The following is a 20,197-nucleotide window of genomic DNA, read 5'->3' as shown; positions in this document are numbered from 1 at the left end:
AATATAATTTTTATTAATAATAGTATCTATATTATAGAGTTTACAAAACATTCACGTTAGCCATTCTTTTCAAAATATGGAAAACAACTAGAAAAGGAATATAGTCATGTATCACTTAACAACAGGGATATGTTCTGAAAAATGTGTTGTTAGGTGATTTCATTGTTGTGTAAACATCAGAGTGCACTTACACAAACCTAGATAGTATAGTCTACTACACACCTAGGCTGTATGGTACTAATCTTAGGGGACCACCATCAGATACGCAGTCCATCGCTGACCAAAATACTGTTACACAGCACATGACTGTATTACTTAAGTTTTTATTTTTGTTTTTTTTGGTGACAAAGATTGGCCCTGAGCTAACATCTGTGCCAATCTTCCTCTATTTTATAAGTGGGACACCTGCCACAGCATGCCACTCACAGATGAGTGGTGTGTAAGTCTGTGCCCAGGATCTGAACCTGCAAACCCCTGGCTGCAGAAACAGAGCATGTGAACTCAACCACTACGCCACTGGGCCAGCCCCTACTTAAGGTTTTTAAAGACTGTAATCATTCAGTTATAAATAAGGGCATTCAAAAACAATATTTTCATTGTTAATGCTAAGCCCACAAAACAATGATGCTTTTCCTCAGCAACCAAAATCTTAAAAAGAATTTTATTATGGAAGAGTAAGTCATTATAGACAACTAAGTTTCTTCTATGTGACTTTCAACATACATGTTTTAGTTTTTGTACTAATGTGTGCTCAAAATACATGTATTTATGCAGATGTGCCTCTATAACAGGGCATCCATCCCCAAAATATTTATTGAATGCCCACAAGGTTCCAGGTCCTGGGGATACAGTAGGGAACAAAGCACAACCTCTTGCATTAGACTTTGCATTAAAGGATGAGGTTTTCTTTATAAGTGTATTTTCCAAATGACTAATGCTTACTTCCTTGAATACCAAACTTTTTTTTAAAGTTTTTGTTGTTGTTGTTGTTGTTTTTGTTGAGGAAGATTGGCCCTGAGCTAACATCTGTGCCAATCTTCCTCTGTTTTGTACATGGGTTGCCACCGCCACAGCACGGCCACTGATGAGTGGTATAAGTCTGTGCCCAGGAACCAAACCCAGGCCACCAAAGCAGAGCGCATCAAACTTAACCAGGCCCCAAACTTTCTTTATGTTGGCCAGTGAGATCAAGTACAACAAAATACTTGTGTGAGAGAAATACCAGGCTAACAGTTACACTAGACTTAGCTCTCACTCTGATTTAAAATTTTCTTGAGCTGAAACTCAGATCATTTTACATAAAAATCTGGATTTATGGCTTATTTTGAAAAAAATCAGAAAAATTAAGCCACGTTGGGTTCACGTTTTCACAAGGCAATTACTGGCTGGAACTGAGCAGCAGCTATGCACTTTAGACAGGGCCTTCACACTCTCCTGTACGTCACAGACCCCACTATTAGCACAAGAATTGAACATGCACCTAAACCTGGTTCTCTTCCCCAATTTGTGTTCATCTGTTGGAAGCATCCAAATTGTGATCCTTGTTTTACACTACAACCATAGGACTCAAGCTTATTTTAAATAAACATACATTAATTAATTACAGTACTTGAGAATTCCCCTAGGTATTACGGATACACATAAAAGGCATCCTGTAAAGTTACATAAAATGTTAGAGTTGCTTTTTGTATTTTTTCCTGCTTGCTGACGTTTAGAAATTATACCACTGTTTATCTATTTCTAGGAGTCCTGGTCCCTTTAACATTTTACTTTTAACCTGCTGAAGGCTGGGAAATTAGGGTGTACAATGTACACACTTTTAGCAGTAGGCTGTGAAACATCTACTTTAGCCAGTCAGGGTCTTTTGGATTATTTCCTGATTCTTTGGTATGTTCCAAGTTGATTTACCAGAAGCTCTCTGAGCAAGTTGCTGACACAATGTGACAGAATGCCACTAAAAAACCTCTTCACAGAAAATTACAGCATAAAAATCCTGGCTTCCTTATAGTCTCCATATCTGCTCTCACCTTCAAAGTTCAACTGTCTTCAAGATGCTGTGAGACAAAAGCATACCTGCGTACCAACACCTCGAGTTCCCTTCTTCCATTTTTTCAACCCATGATTCATTCCATGAATGGGCAAAATCAATAAGTAAGACTAGCTGTATGAGGATGAAGCAAAAGGCACCTGCCATGCCTACATAAAACCACACTGAAAGAAAAAACACACAACAAATGAGTGGCTGGTTTTAATTACTTCATTATCACAATCATAAAACACAAAAAGGGAAATAAAAACAAATGGAGGTACAGTTCCAGACAATAATTAGTTAAGTTTCGTTATAAAATATCAACAGGACTTTTAAAAAAAAAAAAGGATTTTCTTACCAGTTGTAAAAGTTCCTTCTGGAATGAAGAAAGCCCCAATAATAATTGCAATTGCTGCAGCAAATTTAAAGAACCAGAATCTAAAAAAGAAATGATTTTTTATTAATAAACATTCATTCAACAAATAGTTTCATATATGAAATCTTTGAGGAGCATCTTAAAGAATAGCTACACTTTATGTGACTGTTCTATTCTTTCTGAGGATATCCTGAAAATGAGAAGTGAGGACTATTATAGGAGAGTTTTTAGACAGATACAGTTGTCCCCCTTTATCCTCAGTTTCACTTTCCAGTTTCAGATACCCAGAGTCAACTTCAGCCCCAAAATACTGCTACGTCATTCATCTCACTTCACGTCATCACACAGGCATGGCATCATCTCACATCGTCACAAGAAAACGGGTGAGTACAGTACAATAAGATATTTGAGAGAGAGACCACATTCACATAACTTTTATTACAGTATAATTGTTCTATTTTATTAGTTATTGTTAATCTCTTACTGTACTTAATTTATAAATTAAACTTTATTACAGGTATGTATGTATAGAAAAAAACATGGTATACATAGGGTTCAGTACTATCATGGTTTCAGGCAACCACTGGGGGTCATGGAACATATCCTCCACAGATATGGGGGGACTACTGTATATTTGTTACTAATTCATTCTGATGAGAATATTAGTTCCAATTCACAGGTTGATTTTACATAATGAGTGGGATAATACGTGAAAGTGTTAAGGTGCACTGTAAAAATGACTAGGTTTTAAAAATGATAATGCTCCACTGAAAACTTTGATAGAAATTTAAAACAAGCAGCTTTTCAGACATCAGCATCATGGCATAACATGTCCCTACTTCATTGTCCACCAGTTTTTAACAATTAGGCATCCATCCAAGAACAAAAGTACCTCTGTGGAAGTTGTAGGATCCAGCAACAAATGCCAACACCTGAGAAGAGTCTCACGCACCTGAGTGTGAATCCGCTAACAGGCAGACAGATATCAGTGTGGGCTGCAGGATCAGCAAACCTGCCCCAACCCCCTCTGACCGAGGTTGGGGAAAATCTAGAGAGAGCTGACTTTTGCAACTACCCATGGATGACAGAAAATTTGTAATAGTTCAGCTCCCCTGAGGGGACATTCCAGCATGCCATGTGGGAGAAGAAAAAAACGAGTTTCAATGCAACAGAGAGGGCAAGAGGAACTTTGCCCAATGCTGCACCTCGAGCAAGGCAACACAGCACCAACATTATCTGGCAGCTAACTCTCCAACGGGAAAAGGAGAGCTGGAGAAACCAGTTTCTCTCCAGCAGCACCTAGAGTACTGAGGCAGAACCTTCACTACTAAGGGGAGGGAGGAGATGGGGAAAGAGGCAGATACGAATATTAAAGAGCACTAAAGGAACACGGTTCCTGCTGACTGCACTCAGGACCTAAGCAACAAGTCTGCTCGCAAGCGTCTGAGGGAACCTCAGATGTAGATCTCTCCAGTGACTGTCTGGGACCCCAAACAACCGAGTGCTAAACCCACACCTCCCTCCACTCTGAGGCTAGCTCCTTGTATGTGTTCCCCTGAATGCAGCAGCAAGAGCAGATCTGGTAATGGGAGTTCTCTGAGAAAAAGAGACCACAATATGTGGGCAAAGGAAAAACCACAAACTTGAGCTGTAATGCCAACTTCTAGAAAACAAGAGATTTCCAATAGCAAGCCAGGTGAGTTGTAAGAACCAAAGACATAAAAGCTTAAGAATTCTTCCATGAAAGGGAGCAAGAAGTGTATAGCAGGTATATAAATATAAGGTCAGAGAGAACCCGAGATACAATAAGATCAATGAACAATATACGCCATATGAAGGCAAACAGTAAAGATTTCAGGTGTCTGCTACTTCAAACGTGAAAGCAGCAACAGAAAACTACAAGGAACATGAAGAATCAAGAAGCCATTTAATCATCAAAAGATAATAATCATTCAATAACTGAGCTCAAAGGCATGAAATCTTATGATCTGGTGGACAAAAAAATTCAAAATAGCTCTTTGGAGGAAACTCAAAGAGCTACAAGAAAACACAGAGGCAATTTAGGAAAAAGTACATGAACAAAACAAGAGATTTAGCAAAGAGTCAGAAATCATAAAAAAGAACCAAACAAATTCTGGAGCTGAAGAATTCAATGAAAAAATGAAAAACGCACTAGAGAACATGGACAGCAGGGGAGCTCAAATGGAAGACAGAATAAGTGATCCAGAGGACAGGAATTCTGAAACAACTCAATCAAGGATGAACAGAGAAAAAAGAATGAAAAAGACCAAACAAAGCCTACATGATCTACAGGATTCTAATATTCAAATAATCAGAGTTCCAGACAAGAGGAGAGGGGGAGGAGGAAGAAAGTTTATTTAAAGAAATAGTAGTTGAGAACTTCCCAAACCTGGGAGAATCTTAGACATCCAACTCATAAAGCTAATAGATTAGATTATTATCTCAATGCAAAAGGACGTTCTCCAAGAGGTTGTGGGGAAAAGGAACCCTCATACACTGTTGGTGGGAATGCGAACTAGTGCAGCCACTATGGAAAACAATATGGAGATTTCTCAAAAAGTTAAAAATAGAAATACCCTATGACCCAACCATCCCACTACTGGGTATCTATCCTAAGAACCTGAAGTCAGAAATCCCAAGAGTCCCATGCACCCCTATGTTCATCGCAGCATTATTTACAATAGCCAAGACGTGGAACCAACCTAAATGCCCAGAAACTGATGACTGGATAAAGAAGATACGGTATATATACACAATGGAATACTACTCAGCCATAAAAAAGGACCAAATTGTTCCAGTCGCATCAACATGGACCTTGAGGGTATTATGTTAAGCGAAATAAGCCAGACAGAGAAAGACGAACTCTGTATGACTCCACTCATAAGTGGAAGTTAACATATAGACAAGGAGAACCAATCGGTGCTTACCCGGGAAAAGGGGGGTTGGGGGCAGGGCACAAAGGGTGAAGTGGTGTACCCACAACATTACTAACAATAATGTAGAACTGAAATCTCACGAGGTTGTAATCTATCATAATCTTAATTAAAAAAATAAATAAATAAATAATTTAAAAAAAAAAAAAAGGACTTTCTCCAAGACAGATTACAGGCACACCTCAGGGAGACTGTGGGTTCCAACCACCACAATAAAGCCAATATTGCAATAAACTGAGTCACATGAATTTTTTGGTTTCCAAGTACATAAAAAAGTTATGATTACACTATATAGTCTATTAAGTGTGCAACAGAATTATGTCTTAAAATATATATATATACTTTAATTAAAAAACAATTTATTGCTAAAAAATGCTAACCATCATCTGAGCCTTCAGCAAATCATCATCTTTTTGCTCGTAGAGTCTTGCCTTGATGTTGATGGCTGCTAACTGATCAGGGTGGTGGTTTGAAATATTCCCAAGAATTGCCAAAATGTGACAGAGAGGCACAAGTTAAGCAAATGCTATTAGAAAATGGCATTCATAGACTTGCTTGATGCAGGGCTGCCACAAACCTTTAATTTGTAAAAAGAAAAACAAACCAATATCTGCAAAGTCCAATAAACCAAAGTATGTACCCACAACATTACTAACAGTAATGTAGAACTGAAATCTCACGAGGTTGTAATCTATCATAATCTTAATAAAAAAAAAAAAAGGACTAAAATAATGAAACTGCAAAAAATCAAAGACGATGAAAGAATGCTAAAAGCAGCCAGAGAAAAAAAGATTGTAATCTACAAAGAAACTCCCATTACACTATCAACAGATTTCTCAGCAGAAACACTACAGGCCAGGAGAAAGTGGAATGACATATTCAAAGTGTGGAAGGAAAAAAACTGCCAGCCAAGAATACTCTACTCAGCAAAGCTATCCTTCAGATATGAAAGAGAAAGACTTTCCTAGATGGAAAAAAGCTGAGGAGTTTAACACCACTAGACCCTGCCTTGCAAAAAATGGTGAAAGAAATTCTTCAAGCTGAAATAAAAAGATGCTAATTAGTGACATGAAAACATAAAATTATACAACACACTGGTAAAGGTAAATACACAGTCAGATTTAGCTAACTCTAACGCTATAATAGGATGGTGTGTTAACCCCTTAATTCTAAAGCTTAAAGGAAAAGAGTATTAAAAAATTACAGCTAATATAATGTTAATAAATATACAATATAAAAAGAGGTAAATTGTAACATCAAAAATATAAAAGGGGAGGAGTAAATAAGTAGAGCTTTTGTATGCAATAGAAGTTAAGTTGCTATCAGCTTAAAATGGACTGTCATATGTAACCCTCATGGTAACCACAAAGCAAAAACCTAGAGTAGACTCGCAAAAGATAAAGATAAAGGGAAACAGAGCATACTACCACAGAAAATCACCAATTTACAAAGGTAGGCAGAAAAAAGGGGAAATAGAAACAATGGAAAGACAAAACAACCAGAGAGCAATGAATAAGTTGGTATTAGTAGGTCCTTACATATCAATAATTATCCTAAATTGATATGTACCGAATTCATCAATCAAAAGGCACAGAGCAGCTGGATGGATAAAAAAACAAGAACCAACTATATGCTGCATACAAGACTCACTTCAGATTTAAGGACACACAAAGACTCAAGGTGAAGGGCTGGTAAAAGATATTCAACGCCAAAGGAGAGCAAAAGAAAGCAGAGGTAGCATACTTATATTAGACAAAAATGCTAATAAGAAACAAAGGTCATAATAAAATGACAAAAGGGTGAATTCTATTCAACAAGAATATATAACAACTGTAAACATATACATACCCAACACTGCAGCACCCAAATATATTAAGCAAATACTAATAGATCTGCGGGGAGGAACGGACAACAATACCATAATAGCAGTGGACTTCAATACTCCACTTTCAGCAATGGATAAATCATCCAGACAAAATTAACAAGGAAATGTTTGACTTGAACCATACACTAGACCAAATCGACCTAAGTTAAAACATTTCTAGAACATTTCATCCAACAGCAACAGAACACACATTCTTCTCAAGTGCACATGGAACATTCTCCAGGACAGATCATGTGATAGAACACAAAACAAGTCTTAACAATTTTAAGATGACAAATCACAGTAAGTATCTTTTCTGACCACAACAGAATGAAACTGGAAATTAACAAGGGGAAAGCTGGAAAATTTATAAGCATGTGGAAACTAAATAACACACTCCTGAAAAACGAAGAGGCAAAGAAGAAATAAAAAAAAATCTCAAAACAAATGAAAATGGAAACACAACAGAATACAGACCAGAAAAACAACAGAAAAATCGATGAAACTAAGAGCCTGGTATTTCAAAAAGACAAACAAAATTGACAAACCTTTAGAGTTAAAAAAAAGAGAGAAAACTCAAAATCAGAAATGAAAAAGGAGACATTACAACTGATACTACAGAAATACCCAAGATTATAAGAGACTGCTATGAAGAATTATATGCAAACAAACTGAATAAATCTAGAAGAAACACATAAATTCTTGGAAACATAGAACCCATCAAGACTGAATTAGGAACAAAGAGAAAATCTGAACAGACCAATAACAAGGAGATTGAATCAGTAATTAAAAACCTCCCAACACAGAAAAGCCCAGGATCAGATGGTTTCACTGGTGAATTCTACCAAACATTTAAAGAAGAGTTAATGCCAGTCCTTCTCAGACTCTTAGAAAAATTGAAGAAGAGAGGACACTTCCCAATTCATTTTAACAGGCCAGCATTAACCCTGATGTCAAAGCCAGGTAAGGACACTAAAAGAAAAGAAAATTATGGACTAATTTCTCTGATGAATAAAGACGTAAAAATTCTTAACAAAATATTAGCAAACCGAATTCAACAACACATTACAAGGATTATAGAAACATGACCAAATGCAATCTATTCTTGGGATGCAAGGATGGTTCAATATACACAAACCAATAAATGTGATAATTGAATGAAAGATAAAAATCATATGACCATCTCAACAGATGTAGAAAAAGCATTTCAAAGAATACAACATCCTTTCATGATAAAAACCGTCAACAAATTGGGTATAAAAGAAACACACCTTAACAAAATAAAGGCCATATATAATAAACCCACAGCTAATACACTCAACGGTGAAAGAGTAAAAGCTTTTCCTCTACAATCAGGAAGAAGACAAGGGTGCCCACTCTTGCCACTCTCACTCAACCTAGTACTGGAAATCCTAGCTAGAGCAATTAGAAGTAAGACCGAGAAATTAAAAGCATCCAAACCAGAAAGGAAAAAGTCTAACTGTCATCATTTGCAGATAATATGATGTTATATATAGAAAATCCTAAAGACAACCAAAAAAACTGTTGGAACAAATTAATAAACTGACTAAAGCTGCAGGATATAAAATCAACATACAGAAATCACTTGCATTTCTATACACTAACAACGAAATATCCAAAAAAGAAAGAAAGAAAACTATTCCCTTCACAATAGCATCAAAAACAATAAAACACTTAGGAATAAATTTAGCCAAGGAAGTGAAAGATCTGCACAATGAAAACTACAAGACTTTGATAAAAGAAATTGAAAAAGATAACAGACAAATGGAAAGATATCCTCTGTTCAGGGATCTGAAGAATTAATATTGTTAAAATGTACATACTACCCAAAGTTATCTATAAATTCAAAGCAATCCCTTTGGATTCACAGAAATAGAAAAAAACACCCTAAAGTGTGTTATGAAATCACAAAAGACCCCAAATAGCCAAAGGAATAATGAGAAAGCAGAAAAAGCTGGAGGCATCACACTTACTGATTTCAAACTATAGTACAAAGCTATAACAATTAAAACAGTATGGTACTGGCATAAAAAAAAAAAATACATAGACCAACGGAACAGAATAAAGTGCCTAGAAATAAATCTTTGCACATACAATGAACTAAGATTTGACAAAGAAGTCAAGAACACTCAATGGGAAAAGGACAGCCTCTTTAACAAACAATGCTCAGTAAACTAAACAACCATATGCAGAAAAATGAAATTGGACTCCTATCTTACTTTACATTACTCACAAAAATTAACTCCAAATGGATTAAAGACTTAAATTTAAGACCTGATGCTGTAAAAGATATTAGGAACTTACTGATATTAGGAAGAAAAAAACAGAGATGAAGCTCCTTGCCCCTGGTCTTGGCAAAGAGTTTTAGATGAGACACGAAAAGCACAGCAACAGAAGTAAAATCAAACAAGTGAGGTTACATCAAACTGAGAAAGGTTCTGCACAGCAATGGGAACCATTAACAAACTAAAAAGGCAGCCTACCAAATAGGAGAAAATATCTGCAAAACAAATATTGGGTAAAGGGTTAATAGACAATATATATAAAGAACTCATATACTCAATAACAAAAAAACAAACCATCCTATTAAAAAACAGGCAGAGGAACTAAATAGATATTTTTCCAAAAAAAGACTTAGAAATGGCCAAGAAGTATATGAAAAGATACTCAATATCACTAATCATCAGGGAAATGTAAATCAAAACCATTATGAGATATCACCTCACACCTATTAGAATGGCTATTATCAAGAAGAAATACTAAGTGATGGCGAGGATGTGCAGAAAAGGGAACGCTTGTGCACCGCTGGTGGGAATGTAAACTAGTTCAACCATTATGGAAAACAGTAAGAAGCTTCCTCAAAAAATTAAAAATAGAACTACCATATGATCCAGCCAACTCCACTTCTAGGTATCTATCCAAAGGAAATGATACTGGAAAGATATCTGCACTCTCATGCTCATTGCAGCATTATTCACAATAAGCAAGATAGGAAAACAACCTAAGTGTCCATCAACAGACCAACGGATAAAGAAATTGTAGTATACAAACACAATGGCATATTATACAGCCATGAAAAAGGAAACCCTACCATTTGCAACAACACGGATGGACCTTGAGGACATTATGCTAAGTGAGATAAGCCAGAAAGAGAAAGACAAATGCTGTATGATATCACTTATATGTGCAATCTGAAAAAGTTAAACTCATAAAAACAGAGAATAGAATGGTGGTTACCAGGGTCTGGGGAGAGGGGGAACTGGGAGATGTTACTTAAGGGTACAGATTTGAGATCAGTAAATAAATATGTCCTGGAGATCATGTACAGCATAGTGAGTATCAGCATCAATACTGTATTATAGACTTTAAAGTTGCTAGAGACCGGATCTTAATTGTTCTCACCACAAAAAAGAAATAATAATTATATGACATGGTAGAGGTATTAGCAACACTGTGATGATAATCATATTGCAATATATAAACATAAGAAATCAACGCTTTGTACACCACAAACCTACACAATGTTATATGTCAATTATGTCTCAATTAAAAAAAACACATCAAGATGCTTGTAAGAGTGCTATGTGCATGCTACTTTGCGAAGAGTTTTATCTTAGAGAATGGCCGTGACAGCCATTTTTCAATGCATTTTGAGAAGTGTTTCAAAACACATTTACTAAAGATGGTTATAAGAGTGCTACAAAAATGACTAAGGGAACAAAATAAAATAGAATCAATCTGTCACAGCACATTTCTTCCTTAATATTTATATTTCACTTGCTCATTCTTCCTTTCTTTGGGAGCACGTGCTAATAAATGAGGCAATAATAGATACTAAAAAAAAATTCCTTTAATTTACGGGGGGAAAAAACCTCACGGAGATATAATTTAAAACATTCAAAATGAGTACCAGAAGTGGTGGTCTATATTAATAAAAGGGACCCTGAAGTTTCTTTTTAGGTTGTCCAGTACAACCAGCCATTTGGGAAATCAATCAATCACCCTGTTTATGAATCAAGTTTTTCATTTTGCTTGTCCTGTAGGTCTAAGGAACTGAGTTCAGTTTTATGTAGTGAGACTGGTGTACCAAAAGCTAGGAGAAGAAGGGAGGAATAAGCTCCTCGTTATTAGTTACAGATGTGGTAGATCCTTTTTTTAGGATGAAAATATAAAACACTATGCGTCAGAGATTATACCAATAAATGACCCGAGGCATTTCTGAAATCTGACATTCTCTAGTAGGGATGGATTTTCTTATCTCGTCATTCATGAGTAACAAAATAATTCTGTAAATTGTGTAAATTTATTCTACTTTAACGTTTCTTCAGATAGACTCAATATTCCTGAGAAGAAGCTACCCCGACTTTGAGATTGCCGTTTATTCAAAACCTTACCCATTGTGCACTGCAGCTCTGGGATCACTGCTGCTCTTCACTTTGATCATGAGGAGAGAGAGGAGAAGATAGAACATAGCCAAGCCAAAGCACAAACGGTACACAGCTTTATAGCCAACCAGAATATTACATGGGACGACACCCTTCTCATTCTCACAAAATCCAGGAATCTAGAAAAACAACACAAGAGTTTGTGATCTAGAATTCTTTGGAGTAAAAATGTGAAAATTCTGTGTAATGAAACAGTTCGAGTAAAGGTTTAGAAAATTGAAGTTTGCTTTACAATTTATAAATGCTAAATACATAATCAAGGTAAGTCTGGAACATTTCCATCAGATAGAGTTCACTCTTTTTTTACTTTATGTGAGCCCATGATAAACTACAAATGCCAGTCCTAAACTGGATGCTTCTGATTGACTTGGAGACTTAGTCTACATTTATTTATTTATTTATTTTATTTTTTTCCTTTTTCTCCCCAGAGCCCCCCGGTACGCAGTTGTATATTCTTCGCTGTGGGTCCTTCTAGTTGTGGCATGTGGGATGCTGCCTCAGCATGGTTTGATGAACAGTGCCATGTCCGCACCCAGGATTCGAACCAACAAAACCCTGGGCCGCCTGCAGCAGAGCACGCGAACTTAACCACTCGGCCACGGGGCCAGCCCCTTATTCCACATTTTTTAAAACTTGCATTTTACTGTGAAATATTGAATTATCTGTATAAGAGAAAAATACAATCAATAAATGTTTGAAGAATTATAAGGTAATTAAGTCAGTTTCTAAATACTAAAGAGAACAATAATGGCTTTTCAGAGCCAATGCTACTTAAATTCATTTTCAGTTTTCGTCCTTTTATTCTGCAAGTGTTGTTTCTGATAATGAATGGATTTGGATTAACAGCATAATAGCTGGCAGTGATTTTATTTTTTAACTTAGAATCTTGAAAAAAAGTGATAACCATTTCAGAAAGTCACACTGGAATTAGAATACAAAAAAATATTTTTAAGTGAAATAAATAGGAGTAGTCATCAGAACTATATACACTATTCATATGTATGAGAATGAATTATTTCCTCTAGAAAACATTAAAGCAAACCAGCATGCCAACATGTAACTGTTAATTTGTGCCTTTAAAACTAAGAACTTAAAAATTACTTTTAAGCTAATGAAGGTGCTACTTCCTTTTGCTGGTTCCTACAGTCTCAAGCTCACTTAAATCCTACCTTCCTGACCCAGTTTAAACCTTATGGCAATAAATACCTACCCATACTCCTTTGCAACGTGTACTCAGTAGACCCTTAATTACCCCACTTCCTTATGTAAGAGCAGCACACCACCTGGCCAATTCCCATCATTAAGCTAATTCAATCATCTGCATTAGTCAGGTTAAGCTACTACATTAACAACCCCCAAATATCAGTGGCTTAAAAGACCAAAGGTATATTTCTTGCTCATGTACATGTACATAATTGGTCCTGAGTCATCAACTCAGGAATCCAGGCTGTGGGAGAAGCCACCATCTCAAATGATGTACAGGTTTTGACAGAAAAGAAAGATCTTGCCTCAGCAAGTAGAGGCTGATAGGTATCACTTCCACTCACAACTCCTCGACCAGTACTATGGACACAGCCCTGCACATCACAAGCACTCAAGGAAATGCAAATCTTTGATGACCCTCAGAAAGCAGAGAAGCAGAAATATTTGGTGATAAGAACTAACACCCACCAACTAAACTACTCATAACCACAGTCAACAGGACCCATGACAAAACCATATAAACATCTCTTGGAAGGTATTTTCCTTATACTCAGGACATGAATAACACTGACTGAGCATCTATATGTGTCAGGTACAATGCTAGTGACTTTCACAATCATAATAATCTCATTTCCCAAACTTTCATTATTTTTCCTTACCCCACAGCTGACCCCAAGCAGAAAACTTTTAAAAGGGATGTTATCTAACATAAATATTCTCTCACCCTCATATTTCCTATTGTCATTCATCTTGCCCTGGAGAAGCCTCTGAGATTCTGACATTCACCTGGCTAGACTTACTTATTTCCTCTTATTACCATAGCACATTTTCTGTACCACCATCAGAGAAGTTAACAAACTGCCTTATACTGCCTGTCTTTCCTAAAAGACTATAAACTACTAAAATTAGGATTACCTTACTTTGTACTTTATTGTTTCCAATACACAAAAATAAGTTTTATGCATACACATACTGTATATATTTTAGTTAATCAATTAAAAAAAAGACTAACCTTATTCAGTTGTTCTTCCATTCCTGGTATCAACATAACACAAGCAACACACACTCCAACAAGCAAGAAAAGTGCATAGATCAACCTAGTTACAGTGGAGTTGTTTCCACTAGGACAGCATCGGCACAGCAGACACGGGGCACTGCCACACAAACATGGTATCTGGGAAAAAAAATATTAAAAATCAGTATGGTTTAAAATGATACAATGAAAATTTATGTTCTATCCACTCAAAAAAGAAAAAGGACTGAAATTAATTACCAAGAGACAAAAGGTTATTTGGTTCACATATATCATCTATAAACTATAAAACTTAATTTCTGAGTAAAGATGGAACAAAGTCAAACATAAAGTACTTGCCCTCTCTATCAAGCAAAATGAATAAAATCAGTTAAAACAACAAAGGGGAAAAAAAGCAGCAGCAGCAACCAAAGTTTAGCTAAAAAAAGCAATAAAATATTCGTAATTACAGGCCCATCTCCAGCTCCTGCCCTTTAGCCCCCAGAAATCAGAGTGGTGAATTCACAAAATTCTGAGAATTCTCAAACACTCCAAAGGAGGAAGAGAAGGGAACTGGAATCCTTATCTTTTCCCTCTTCTGACTTGATGGTAGCAATAAAGTGAAAATTACTACTAAAATTAGGCAAAACAGGATAAGTAAACAACCAGGGCTAGCTAACTTTCTCCAGTGTAACTCCCCATTAAACTACAGTTTACCCAAGGGGGACAGGACACTTCCCTGATCAGAAGAGGTGAACCCTGGTAAGGGCATTTCACAATATCTCAGAAAGACAGTGTAAGTATTCTTATGAAGACTGACCAGAACCTGAGCTGGGCTCCACCACACCATCAGACTGCAGGAAGTGGGACAGATTAGGACATTCTGGCCCTCTAACCACAGCTCTAGGGGAAAGGAGTCTCAGATACCATGGGAAGAGAATATTGTAAAGGCCAGACACACTACAGCAATTAACATAAGGTAGGGACAGAGGTGCATATTTTAAGCTTCAGTAAGATAAAAATAAACGTCACGGCAACTACACAAACATATTCTAACAAAAAATAAAAATAAATAAGCATACCCCCTCAGAAAAAAAAAAGAAATTTGAAGAATCCATTCTGAAATAAAACAACTCAGTTAGAAAAGGAAATTCCCTACAAGTGCTTCATTCTGGTTATAGAAAAATGACAAAAAGCAAATAAAAAGGAGAGATCAAAAATGAAATGGGAAAGAACAGACCAAGATGGAAAGGAGACTGCAAGACTAAATAAGGAAAGAACTGAGAAGCAAAAAAATGTTAAAGAATAATTAACTATCAAGAAACAAAAGAGACACAGCTGAAAACAAAATCATTGATGGAAAAAAACTTGGGAAAATTACCACAAATTCAGGCCAAGGTGGATTAACAGTGACCAGACTTACCTTACTGCCTTAGTCAATGGGGGAAAAAAAAAATGAAACAACAGTTTTACAGACAATTAAGAACAGGCAATGCAGGACAGTCCTTTCTGGGAGAAGGAAACAATGTGAGCTCAATGATTGGCCCATCTTTCTCCTTGGGGAGAGTCTCGGTGCAGGCAGGGGAATCTAGGCAGAGGTCAGTAGTCTACCTGGGTTAAGGAGACAGAGTAGGGAGTTCAGGGAAGTGAAGGCAGCTAGAATTCACAGGGCAGGATCCTGGAGAAAAGAAAGCTGAACGGAGTAAGCTCTGGAGATCTGCAGAGGCTTCAACTTGAGTCTTTAGCAGAGCAGTGATCAGTGCATGTATCTGAATAAATTACCCAAGGGGTGGGGAGGAGTTGGGATTCCCACCAACCAGAGTAGAAAAATCTTGTAAATATATGAGGCATTGAATAGAGTTATAAAGCTATTACTCAGTACTGGGGGAAAAAAAAAATCAGCCATAAGACTAAAGGCCACTCCAGTCTCCCTTAACAAAGCCTAAAAGCAAACATCAAAACAGATCAAATTCTCTTCAAGTTACTCACCTATATCCAATAAGAAAACCCAAGAACATTTCTTTAAAATGCCAAGTATATTCAGCACAAATCAAGGTAAAATTTACATGGGCTGACATTTAATAAAAAATCTGGGGGCCAGCCCTGTGGCCTGGTGATTAATTTGGCCTGCTCCACTTCCGCAGCCCGGGTTCAGTTCCCAGGTGAGGACCTAAACCATTCGGTGATGGCCATGCTGTGGCAGTGACCCACATACAAAATAGAGGAAGACTGGCACAGATGTTAGCTCAGGGACAATCTTCCTCAAGCAAAAAGAGGAAGATTGGCAACAGATGTTAGGTCAGGGCAAATCTTCCTCAGGAAAAAACCAAAAAAGTGTAGGCATGCAAAGCAGGAAAAAACAATATATAATGAGGAGAAAAAAAATGAATCAAAACCAACCTGGAAATAACACAGATGACTAAATTCAATGATAAATTATGGCACTGAAATATTATTGTAACTACACTTCATATGCTGAAAGAGGTAGAGGAAAACATGAGCATATTAAGAAGAGACATGGAAATCACTTAAAAGATACATATCAAACTTGTTGAGATAAAAAATAAATATATGAACTAAAAAAATACTGAGAAGACACTGCAGGAAAGAATAATGAATCTGAAGACATAGCAAAAGAAATGAGTGAAAAACTAGTGTAAAAATGAACAGAGGATCAGTGGTGTGAGTCAACTTCAAGCAGCCTAATAAAGTGAAATTGTAACTCCTAAAGGAGAGGAGAGACAGGAGAGTCTTTTTGGGGAAATACTGTTCCCAATGTTCCCAAACTTAAATAGAACCATAAACTCCCAGATCCAAGAAGCTCAATGAAACCCTAGTGGAATAAACATGATGAAAACTACACCAACTCACATCATAATCAAATTCCTTAAAAACAATGATAAACAGAAAAATCTTAAAAGCAGGCAGTAAAATAAAGGCACATTATATACAGAGGAACAAAGAAAGACATCAGACTTCTAGTAAGAAATATTCCAAGTCAAAAGTCAGTACTGAACAAAGAAACTGTAAACACAGAACTGTATACTCAGCAAAAGTATCTTTCAAAAGTCCAGGCAAAATAAAGACATTTTCAGACACAGAAAAGACAAAAGAATCCTAAACTAGCAGACGTAAACTATGAGAAATGTTGAAGGAAATCCATCAAGCAGAAGTTATGCCAGACACAAATCTGGATCTACACAAAAGGAATGAAAAACAAAAATGGTAAATGTATATGCTTTTTCTTATATAAAAGTTACTTTAAAAAATAATTATCCTTTTAAAGCAAAAATAATAGCAATGTATTGTTGAGGTTTATAACAAAGGTAGAAGTAAAATGTATGACAATTGCAAACAGGCTGCAAGAGCAAACATTCAATTATAACACTGTAAGGTTCTTAAACTAAAAATAAAGTGGTATGATACAACATGAAGGTAAATTGTAATAAGTTAAAGACGCATACTACAAATTGAAGTGACATAAAAAAGTGAAACAAAGAAGTATAGCTAGTAAGCCAAAGGAGATAAAACAGAATACTAAGAAATGGCCAATTAATCCAAAATATGGCAAAAAACTAGGGAAAGGGACAATGAACAGATAGGACAAACAGAAAACAAAATGAAAATGGTAGATTTAAGACTAAACATGATTAATAATCACAATAAATGTAAATGGTCTAAACACTCCCAAATAAAAGGCAGAGATTGTCACACTGGATAAAAAAATAAGATTCAACTCTCTTCTCTAAAAGAAACCCACTTAAATATAAAGACAAATAGATTAAAAGCAAAAGAATGAAAAAATATATACCATGCTATAGCAGTATCAGACAAAACGCATTTCAAAGCAAAGAATCTTAACATAATTAAGGACGGTCATTTCATAACAGAAAGTGTACATACAAGGAGATACGGGATATTCATGGAGGAGCTAAACAATCCTAAATGTTTCTGCAATCTAGTAAGAGGACTTCAAAATACATGAAGGATAAATTAATAAAACTGAAAAGAGAACAAACAAATCCACATTTATGTTCTCTTGTTAGCTGAAATATGAGAACAAAAATCAGTAAGGATAAAGAAAACAAAGACTTTCAAAAGCTGTGCCTAATTGAAATTTAGGGAACACGTCATTTAACCAGAGCAGAGTACAAATTATTTTCAAGAGTACACAGAACACAACCAAAACAGACAATATTCTTGGCCATAAAACAAATCTCAAATATCAATAGGTAAAAAATGATTCAAATCATACAACATGTATTCTTGGCCCACAATGGAATTCAATTAGAAATCAGTAACAGAAAGACATCTCAGAACTAAATAACATACTTCTAATTAACCCACAGGCAGAAGATATCAAAAAAAGAAATCAAACAGAATCAAAATAAACCACCACATGTGTGAAATGCACATAAAGTAGTATTTAAAGGAAATTTTACAGTATTAAATGGCTATATTAGACAAGAATAAAGGTTTCAAATTGATGACCTAAGCTTACACCTTAAAAAACTATTATATGAACAAATTAAACCAAAATAGGCAGAATAAAGAAAATAATAAAGTGAAGAAATCAATGAAACAGAAAAACAAGAAAATCAGTGAAAGCAGTCTTAGAAGACGATTACAACTGAAAAACCTAGAGTCAGCCTGATCAGGATAAAAATGAGCAGGAGAGCAAGAGTGAATACACAAATCATCAATATCAGAAATGAGAGAGAAGATATTACTACAGATCCTACAAGCATTAAAGAATTATATGGGGAAAGTAAGAGCAATTTTATTCAATAGCTTAGATAAAACAAACTCCATGGCAAACTCAAACTACTAGAAGTCATTCAATAAGAAATACATAAGATGGATAGCCTGATCTCTATTAAAGAAATTAAATTTGCAATTAAAAACCTTCCAAGGCACAGATAGCTTCACTGGTGAATTCTATTACAAGTTTAAGGAATAAATCACACCACTTCTATACGAACTCTTCTAGACAACTCAAACCACTGCAGAAATCTTTCTGGTTGGCCAGAATCACTGATACTAAATGCAAACACATTATAAGAAACAACAGACCAATATCCTTCATAAATATAAACAAAAAAATTCTTAATATCTTGTCAAGTCAAAATCAACAACATTAAAAGTATACAAAGACTTCTAGTTTCTGTTTCCCCATGTAAGGAGCTTAGAACTCCATCCTAACAACAAGTAAAAAGTCAAAAAGACTAAAAATTCAACAACTCTTCTAGGATCTATAAGAGAGATGAGAACACAGGGTAAATCTGCCCCGAAGATTGGAGAGACAGAAAAGCAAACACAGGGAGTCCAGGTTTCCAAAGAAAAGAATCACAAGTGGAACCAGTGCCCAGGTAGGATAACCTGAACTGTAATTGAAGAATTGCTGGAGGTTCACTGTGGACAAGTCTGAGACTGAAAAATTCCAGTGAAACCCAGTCATAAAGAGGCCCCCCAAATTTTGTAAACTCTACCTCTAGGAGTTCAACCAGTTTCTCACAGCAAACCTAAGAGAAAAATTCCCTCATGCTTCCTGCAGCTGTGGGGAAAAGGAACCACTTTAAAACATACAAGGGCCAGGCCCAGTGGCCTACTGGTTAAGTTCAGTACACTCCACTTTGGTGGCCTAGGTTTTGGCTCCTGAGCGCAGACCTACACCACTTGTCTGTCAGTGGCCATGCTGTGGTGGCAGCTCACATACAAAAAAAGGAAGACTGGCAGCAGATGTTAGCTCAGGGTGAATCTTCCTCAGCAAAAATCAAAAATAAAATATACCAGAGCATTCTGTTCTTAACCAAGTCTGCTCTCAGAAGAAAGCAGTTAACCAGAACCTAATCTGCTGGGCTATTATCAGAGCCTAAATAACTCAGGGGAAGGGAAATACTCAACTCCAGCCCACTCTAGCCATCCTCTCCCACCTAAGGGGGGAGAAAAAGACAGAGAAAAGTTGTAAAATCCAGAGCCCAGAAGCATAGGATTGCTAAAATACTAAGACCTAATCACAGGACTACGGAACACTTTTACTTCCTCCATACCTCACCACATGATCAAAAGCCAACTGAGGGCAGTTTCTTTTACTGGGTAAATCATGTCCAACTACCAAGAAAAACTTACAAGGTATGCCAAAAGGCAAAAAACACAATTTGAAGAGAGAGAGCAAGCATCAAAACCAGGCATGGCAGGGATGCTGGACTTCTCAAACTGAGTATTTAAAACAACTATGATTAATATGCTAAGGACTCTAACTGACAAAGCAGACGGCATGCAAGAACGCATGG

General features: G+C 36.3%; 1 protein-coding gene across 1 annotated transcript in view; it reads right to left on the bottom strand.

Annotated features, from left to right (window-relative positions):
• Window positions 1-20,197, bottom strand: part of SERINC1 (serine incorporator 1) — a 37,920-nt gene that overhangs the window by 4,379 nt on the left and 13,344 nt on the right. The window contains exons 2-5 of the mRNA XM_046675767.1: window positions 13,905-14,066; window positions 11,639-11,808; window positions 2,388-2,467; window positions 2,074-2,211 (exon numbers count right to left, since the gene is read on the bottom strand). Coding sequence (XP_046531723.1) covers window positions 2,074-2,211; window positions 2,388-2,467; window positions 11,639-11,808; window positions 13,905-14,066 — 550 coding nt within the window. The remainder of the gene's footprint in view (window positions 1-2,073; window positions 2,212-2,387; window positions 2,468-11,638; window positions 11,809-13,904; window positions 14,067-20,197) is intronic.

Source organism: Equus quagga, chromosome 11 (assembly GCF_021613505.1).
Source record: "Equus quagga isolate Etosha38 chromosome 11, UCLA_HA_Equagga_1.0, whole genome shotgun sequence".
NCBI lineage: Eukaryota > Metazoa > Chordata > Mammalia > Perissodactyla > Equidae > Equus > Equus quagga.
This window is presented reverse-complemented; position numbering and strand designations above follow the sequence as displayed.